The sequence below is a fragment of the Microchirus variegatus genome (genome assembly GCF_963457635.1).
Source record: "Microchirus variegatus genome assembly, chromosome: 18".
Taxonomy (NCBI): Eukaryota; Metazoa; Chordata; class Actinopteri; order Pleuronectiformes; family Soleidae; genus Microchirus; species Microchirus variegatus.
In genome coordinates this window covers 14,983,482-14,992,193 of record NC_139819.1, presented here as the reverse complement: position 1 = coordinate 14,992,193, position 8,712 = coordinate 14,983,482, and the positions used below count along the sequence as shown (strand labels likewise).

The following is an 8,712-nucleotide window of genomic DNA, read 5'->3' as shown; positions in this document are numbered from 1 at the left end:
AAACCAAACGCATCCTCAACTATACTTGCTTATTTAACATGAGCTAATTTAGTTGCAGTTGTCCTGTTCAGAACGGTCAGTGATGGAGATGTTTAATAGTCAGGTTGAGTCCTTTTCCTGGGACTCAACTTTACTGGCATTATGAATTAATTTCTTGATTGATGACAGAAAATGGTGAAAAATGCAGGTCGGAATAGATCAGACAATATTGATGATAATAATAATAATAATGATAAATGTAAAATAATCAAACATTGGTTGATTTTTTTTTTGCTCTACAGTGAATGTTGAAGAAACCAGTATGTCTGACTATTGTCATAAATGTACCAACATTTGGTAAACTGCTAAACTGTAAGAAATCTGAGGTTATAACTCATCATTTAAAAATTATATTGCATTAATAATTATTGCCCTGCCCTAGATTCATCGTACACCTGTGATAAACAGGTGTGCTCCCTACGTAGCTGTGCAATTAGTCCTAATGAATACAATTTCAAATAACTGTATTGCTAAAGGAAAAACACAAAACATGGTATTATTGTATTTATTTCAGGTTTTCTTGCTATGTGAAATCCAAAAACCAACTCCATGTGACAGCACATGCTTCCAAACATCACAGCATCAGAGCCTCTCGAGTTTGATTCAGTGAAGGCTGGACAACACTGGTGTGAACTGGATGGATGTTCAACACATGCATGCAGCTTTCACACAAGCTACTCATACAGAGTGTGTATTAAAACAACACTAGAACAAGGCAGTTGACCACCGATGTCCAGACTTTCACAACAGGTTAGATTGTTCGATCAGGTACAGAAGAAACGGCAGTTTATGGGAAACCCTGAATGTCTTATCCCTTGTATTCCTACACCGACTATGTGAAAAATGTCTTGCCGTCTCTCTGGATCTTAATATACTCATTTGTTACTTAACAAAAATAAAATTCTGCCTCTGGTTCACACTCTCAACTTTGGTTATTAAGAGCTTAAAAAGGAGAAAAAGGGCAAAAATCAAAAGCAGATGTTTAGAGTGACAGCCTCTAATGACAAACATGAACGTCTGTAAATGTCCCAGTTGTAGCTTTTCCTTCTTGAGCAAGGACCAACATCAAGACTGGAGTATGATCAAAATTCACAACCATCAATCAGCAACTCTTCATTCACAACTTCCTTCCAACCATCAGTCCTTCAAACGGGTCAGGAAGGGATCATGCCTTTGTTCCTCTTGCGGTCAGCCATGGTGCGTCGGCTGTGGTTGGACACGCGGCTCTTGTTGGCCTCCTTCTTGCGTCGATCCAGGAATGTGTCAGGGGTTTGACCTCGGCCTTTGGGTTGGCCAACAACATTACTGGTACGCTCTGGTCGGAAACTGGAAGAAGATGAAGTAAAAACCAGAGTTGTTTTTTTATATATATATAATATATATAAAAAACATGCAACATAACAATTTGAAAAATGTCATTAAGCTCCTTCACGCCAAGCCTACAGTTCCAAAATTTCCTAAACCAATCAGCTTTTCTTTGTCAATTTCTAGTGGGACTGTCAATTTATAAATGTTTTCTTAATCATCATGATTAATTGCATAAGTTCAATGGGTAATCACATTTTTTTATCATGTTTAAATATTTTGTGATTTAAAACAGTTTTTAATTACATATTAACAAAGTAAAGTCACTGATCTTCACTTGGAAGCAAATTATGCAAAAATGTATGCACCATTATGAACTTGAGATTCGTTTGATTATTTCAAATCTAGAGAATTGCATAAAGCCAGAGGTAATTCATCGTCTACCTCAAAAATGTTAATAGAACCGCAACACTTTTCCTGAGTGCGACACCAACCGTTTTTTTGTTGTTGTTTTAAATCACATTAAACATGTTGATACAGACAGCTCTATTTTTTATAGTTCCTTTGGTTGAACATTTAGAGACTGAAAAGTGACATAATGGTGGCAGGTTAATGTTCACATGTAATATTTAGAAGAAAATGTCTTCACCCTTTCCTTTGTTGCATGGCTGCTCTTCTAGCTTCAGCTCTTTCCCGCAGCAGAGCCGGATCCTGCACAAATTGGTCCCTGTTTGTGTTGTTCTGAAATAAAAACGGATGTGCACATAAGTCAAAAAAAAAGAAAAATAACTTGATTCTTATATTTGTTTTCTGTCAAGTTGAATATTTCAAATACCTGTAAAGGTTCTTCTTCCTCCTCTTCACTTTCTTCCTCTGCTTTGATTCCCTTTCTCAGTACCTGTGGGATAGTGAAAGGCCTGTAGGGAACAGAATACATTAGCATTCACCACACGGACAACACAATCGAGAGTTAGAATTCCACCAGTTGTTTACAGTGGCCTTTACAATTCTATTTCAAAAGTGACAGAAACCAACAAAGCAACAATGACTCGCCTCCGGTTCAGTAAACTGTCTCCGTCCAGGTCGTTAGCTCCAACTTGGTTCATGTCGTACGTGTCGTCATATTCGTCGTCGTAGTCGTCCAGGCCGTAGCTGGCTGCAGTTTCGCCAGGTTCGATGACCACCTCGTCTACCACCATCTCGTATGCCTGATAACGAGCTCGCTGCTCTTCTATGTGACGCTTGTCGTCCAGCATCTCCTGAGTGTTTTGACCTTTCCTGCAGGGGTCAGAAAACATGGATGAATCACAAAGGAGGCAGTAACAAGTGAACCCTCTATGTAGCTTTAAATAATCAGAATGAGCACAATTATATTTTTATATTAATGATTTAATTAATGTGACTCTATGAAGTCCATAGCAGGAAGATTTGTAGGGGTCGTAAAGGCGTTTTTACACGGACAGTGTTTGTCTAGTTTTAGTGAGTGAATCCTGTGTGCGTTTTACCTCCTGCCCTTCCAGACACGGGACATGTCCACCTGATCCCTGCGAAAGACGTCAAACTCATCGTCATCAAACACATTGGATCTGTTGGTCAGAACATTTGGAAGCTCCTCCTTCACTGGCCTGGAAAGATTAAAACAGCATTGTCAAATAACATGGTTGTATCACAACATATTTGCCTTTGCTTTTCATATAATGTCTGATAACATCTACTTAATTTACCTAGAAGTATAAGATCAGTAGACTTAAATAGAACTGATTACAGAGGTGGAATAAAGGAAGATAAAATCAGCACAGGTGAGAGCCAATGCATGAGCAATGTATGTAAAGCCCAGAGTACTGCGTTACCTTGGCATGGCTCGGTCCAGTTTGTCCAGATTAGGGGCCAACCGGTCCTCCAAGATGTTGTTGATAACTAGCTCAGAGTTGTAGTTGTACTCATGGAGACAGGCCAGCAGGAAACCTTCACCCAAATCAGGCAGCAGATCCCTGATACACGACAACAGAGATTCTAGCTCTGGTGTACTCAGTGGACACACCTCTCCCTGAGAACATACACCACAGAAAAAGAAAACACTTGTGAAGCAGAGTCATGCGTCTATGGACATAATGTATGCACTATGATTGGTTTTTTTTCTTCAGTCCTGTACAGTGGTAACCAGTGGAAATTAGCAAATGACATCAATATAAGCACAGAACTCACATTGTTTCCTTTTTGGGGAACATCCAACATGGCTTCTGCTCCCTTTACTCGCTCTCCTCCAAGTTCTTGGTCCTCCTGAGTTCTAAAGTCATCTACAAAGGCAGCAGTAGCCCCACCAACTACGACCTGATTGGCTGACAGCAGTGAGGAGGCTTTAGGCCGAGTCTGGTTTTGTGATCTCTGTCGTCCCATGCTGTCCCAGACACTCTCCACTCCCTGGAGAAGGTAGGACGTCCTGGTCTCATCACTGATAAAAACCCAGCAGTTCAAGAAAAAAATCAAGTAACACCACAAACACTAGGGCGGAAATATTTGTCTTCAGTAGCTCTCTATTGTAGTTTCTTTCTCCAGCACAAGGAAATATTTTCATGATACACATGAGAAAATTAACAATCCTATTTGGTCACACATGTAAAATTAATTATTTGCTTTCTATAAATTATTCCATAAGATGGATCTGCTGATTTTAGTGACTTAGTGGAGTAGGGCAAATTTGCAGAATGTTATCAGCTCTAAAATCCTGTTTGTGCAAATTTATAGTGGTAAAACTGATTAGGATACATGACTGGGATGGCCTGCTGCAGGAGACTGATGTCATCTGAGATGGGGAACTGTTCATCATAATCCAACAAGAACCTGTAACGACAATCCTTTCGTCAAACACCAAATTAAGGTTGTATACCTCATCTTCCCCTGACATTTTGTTTTCAAAGTTGAGTAAAAGACCATATTTAAACCCCGAGCAGCCCCTGTGCCTATGTCATTCTCGAACTATGCAAAGAAAAACAAACATACTTTCATTAGTGAATGTTAAATGGGTACAATTTACTATGATTTAATTACAAATAATAAAACTGTAACAAATGATACAGATAGAAGAATTAATCAACAGACATCAAACACTTCGATTTAAGTGGTCACAGCCCTTTGGAAATCACAGGTTGTATCAGTGGGTCTCACCTTTTTTCTGGTAAAAAAGATGTGAAATGTTGTAAGAGTTCCTCTGCAAAAGTTTGCATGTTTTCTATCCTGCAAGGCAACAAACATTAGTAAAGTTAAAGGGTGTATTCATGCACATCGTGGTAATCCTGCTAAGCTACATGCTGCGTCCGCCTCACCCCTCCAGGATGGGTTGAAGGCATGTGTGGTGTAGCAGCAGGTGAGCGGTCTCCACCATTTTGCGACAGGAGTGGGACAACCTCTTCCACAAGTCTTCCTGAAGTCTAGAGGAGGGTTATGTTAGATTATATTTATTACCATCACCCAGTGGCTCTGTGGGATCAGCATTTGTAGTCGAAGCAGATTCTCACCCTTTATCATCAAAGTTTCTCTTCCTCACCGCCTTCTCCAGGCCAGGCACAGCGGCCTCATAAAACGAGGTCAATCTGTCAGGAGGAAAAAACAAAAGTGTTATTTTATAGCGATGAGGAGGGCTGACCATGAGAGGTAGGTGGTGATGATGTCTACCTGCCGAGGAAGCCGTGTGAGTGGAAGGTGGAGCAGGCTGTAGGGAAGATGTCCATGAAGGCATGGATGGTGGTAGTTGAATCAGACAGGTACAAAATGATATCTACAAGATCCTGCGGCAGAAAACAAAACAAAACCACTAATTTAGCAAAGAAAAACATGCATCAGTGTTGTGGAAGTTAAAACACCAGCTGCATATGCAATCAGACCTACTCATAATGTTTCTATTCAAAAATTATCAAACACAATTCCTTGGCACCAGATATAATTATACTATTAGACTGTATCTGAGAGCTATACAATTGTATAGCTAAAGATTACAAACCAAGTTAACAATTTGTAATTACAAAGTTTACAATCAATTTGATCTATTTTGCTTAATTATGTGACAATATAATTAAAATGATATTATACATCTTGGATTTGCAGTCCCTTAACCTTGAACTTGAATAACATCAATATTTTGATTGTATCATGTATTAATGCACCATGTTTCCAATCTGTACTTAGTAAACAATTAACTAAACTTGGTAGAAAAAAAAGAATACATTTCAAAATGAAACTGCAATTCCAAATATCTGTCAGGTAAGATATTTTCCACAGATTGTTGAGCTAACCTGTTGGCTCATGGTCATGGCAGTGGGCTGTTTGTGTCCATTCAGCTTCATCGGCTCTATGGCAGTGGCACCTTCACACTGTAGAGCACACTTCTCTAGGATTGAGTCAAACACCTGAAATTGATTTTGAAAATATAATGTACACATTTACAACAAACTCACATTGAATGCTAGATTTTGGAAAAAAACGTTATTTAAAGCTCCCATAGAACGGAAGCTTTTTTGGTGTGTATCTGTGCCATTACTTTGTTTATGAAGCCCTGAAGGTTCTAAACAAACAGTTCAGCCACTGCTGAGCACGATGTGTTGTATTGTAATCTCGGGCTCAGCGAGATCTCTAAAAAGACATTCTAGTTTAAGATCCTCCTGCTCCAGGCACTTGTCTGGGCACATCCGGTTGTGCACATTGAGCCGCAGAAGAAGAATAACGTCCGTTGTGGAGGTGTTTCACGAGCGACAGGGTCAAAGGCGTAAAAGGGACTGCGGCGGGGAGTCGTGACTAAGCTATTTTTAAACATTGTTAAAATGAGTAGCAGTGCATCCACCGTTCCAGAGGGGGGAGCTGCGCTTCTGAGAGCTGGTGTGCTAATTATGTTACTTCCAGATCAATCACAAGACAGTTGGGAAAGCCCTCGCTGGCTGACCAATCACAACACAGTCTGTCTTCTGGGGGTGAGATTTCTGAAACAGTGCGACGGACGAGAGCTTCAGTGAGGAGAGATTTCGGCTTATCGGCTCATTTACAGCAACAAGGAGGTTTTTGACCATAAAAACAAGTTCCAAACAACCTCCATAACTCACACATATATGCGATAGGACCACTCTATGGGAGCTTTAAAAAAAAAAAAAAATAAATAAATAATAATAATAATAATAATTGTACCTGTAACACAGTGGGCACAGTCTCACCCAGGTCACTGTAGTAAGATGGCTGCTGGCTAAAGATGTTGTCTAAACGGACAGTATTATAAATGTCAACAAAAAAAGAACACAAACAAGACATAACAGATGCAAAAATAAAAATTCCCAACTGCATGTGTCACATAAATAATGGATAAATCATGATCAGGATATCAATCAAGACAGCACTAGTCTCTATCAAAACATGGATTTGGAGAACTGTTACAAGTGTATACTAATAAGAAAAAGTGATTTATTAAGAGTTTTTAAAAACAGCTCACCTATCATCTTATGCAGCAGCTGGCTGTTGCCCTTTCCAAAGAGCACACACAAATCCAAAATTTTGGGAATGTCAAACAGGAAGTTCTCATAGATAATTTCGCCAAACACTGACGGGGTGAGAAAGTTGTCCTACACATAAAAACATAGAAAAGGCAACAAGTTTTTATTGAATACCAATATTTCACAATTGTGCGACAAAACACAGAACAATTCACATTTGGGTCTTGAAGTTACCTTGGACTCTTTATGTGTAGCCATTCTCAAGAAAGTCAAGAAGACCATCCTGTGAATTGAGCGCTGTATCTCAGTCACTGCCGGGGAGGAGGGCAGGGCAGTGAGGTCAAGGCTCCGAGGAGCATGACGAAGGTACGAGTCTAGGCACATTTGCAGGGACTCATCAAACACCACCTAGAGCAAAAGACATATCAGGGCTGATGGTCAACACTGGGCTTTTGATTTTTTTCTAACTACCAACAGAAAGGAAAGAGAGAAGAAAACAGATGTCTGAGTAGATTTTCATTCATCCAAGTCGTCCTTATTCAAAACGCATTGAGAACTGAATTGGTTGAGAGGTGAAACGTCTTCAAGAGAAACAACAAGTCCAGTTGCTACTGACCAAAACATGCACATATCATTAGTCACGAACCTGGCACCAAAACTTATCATGGGGCAATGCAAGGAGCCACTCCAGGTCCTCAATGATGAATCTGGCGTATTCCAAAAACTCCTCCACCTCAGCTGGAGAGCCATCTCCTGGTGGAGGTTTATAAGGCACAAAACAGTGGTCTTCCTTCCTGTCCGGGTGCTGATGTGGAACAGAAAGTTCAGGATGTGATGTTCATAAGGTGGTCTTTGTTTGGGCTTATGTGTGTGAACAGCAGACTGTTTTTGGTAGTGCCAACTCACCAGTGCAGGCAGTGTGCACTCTTTTCCAAAAGGGCCAGGCTCAGTGACCTGCTGTTCTTCCAGTGGCACACGGGCACAGGCCATAGCTACTCCTTCCCTACACTTACCTACAAAACCATATCAGAAAAAGTAAGTGACTGATGGAAATCACGTCTTAGAATCTTTTTATTTGTTGAGCAAATTCAACATTTTCAAGTTATGTCTTATCATGTTGACACTATTTTGGGAGTGGTGTGAACATGTGACATGACACTGACAGGTCAGTCTCATTGTATGTGTTTACAGCCTTTAAGCCTCACTTTTAAAGTAGTCATACTATACAGTAATAAGTGAAGGAGAGGGACACACTAAAAACAACATGAGTCAATTCAGTTAAAAACTTGCTTAGCAGTAAGGTGGCTCAGAAAGAAGGCACATGCTAATACAAATAGTCGTTAAATATCTCGGTTAGACTGATGTCATTCAGTTGACGTAGATGCCTGACGTTTCCAGCTGAGCTCACCTGTTAAACTGAGGTGACAGTGTGTTAATGAATGGCTAAAACGCGGCTAACGCTCAGCAGCTGATGAGTTTATATGGTTTGAATAACCGCCCTAGTTAAAAAAGAAACTAATAATAAACATACTAACCTCCTAATGTGACCGTAAGCGACTCTTTCAAGCCATTTGAATTGAGTCGACGCAGCTTTACAAGGTTTCTGTTTCCGAACGTAATCACTTGTGACTTACTCGGGATAACGGAAGTGACGCAAGTAAAGGAAATGACGCCACGACAATAAAAGCAAGAGCTGGTTGTCTTTACCCTTTACCTCCCCACCGTGGGCAACAGACAGCAGAGCAGGATCACCGTTGTCCCTCAATATAAATTGTATTGTGTAAAAATACAAGAGAGAACCACATGAACTAAAACCATGAAAATCAACCCGAAGGCCAGATGTACGTTTACACGTAATATTTTCACAAAAAAAATATTATTTTCAAGCAATTTTTAC

General features: G+C 40.1%; 1 protein-coding gene across 1 annotated transcript; it reads right to left on the bottom strand.

Moving 5' to 3' along the window:
• Positions 1 to 1,173: 1,173 nt before the first annotated feature.
• On the bottom strand, positions 1,174 to 8,449 carry ascc2 (activating signal cointegrator 1 complex subunit 2). The gene is made up of 19 exons (XM_083905311.1): positions 8,351 to 8,449; positions 7,722 to 7,828; positions 7,462 to 7,620; positions 7,050 to 7,223; positions 6,815 to 6,944; positions 6,517 to 6,584; positions 5,634 to 5,747; positions 5,017 to 5,129; positions 4,860 to 4,934; positions 4,668 to 4,772; positions 4,510 to 4,578; positions 4,111 to 4,185; positions 3,550 to 3,796; positions 3,195 to 3,391; positions 2,850 to 2,969; positions 2,398 to 2,622; positions 2,180 to 2,261; positions 1,994 to 2,085; positions 1,174 to 1,365 (listed from the first exon to the last, which is right to left on the bottom strand). Exons 2-19 carry the CDS (start codon positions 7,803 to 7,805, stop codon positions 1,194 to 1,196), a joined length of 2,301 nt encoding a protein of 766 aa, XP_083761437.1. The 5' UTR covers positions 7,806 to 7,828; positions 8,351 to 8,449; the 3' UTR covers positions 1,174 to 1,193.
• Positions 8,450 to 8,712: the final 263 nt, after the last annotated feature.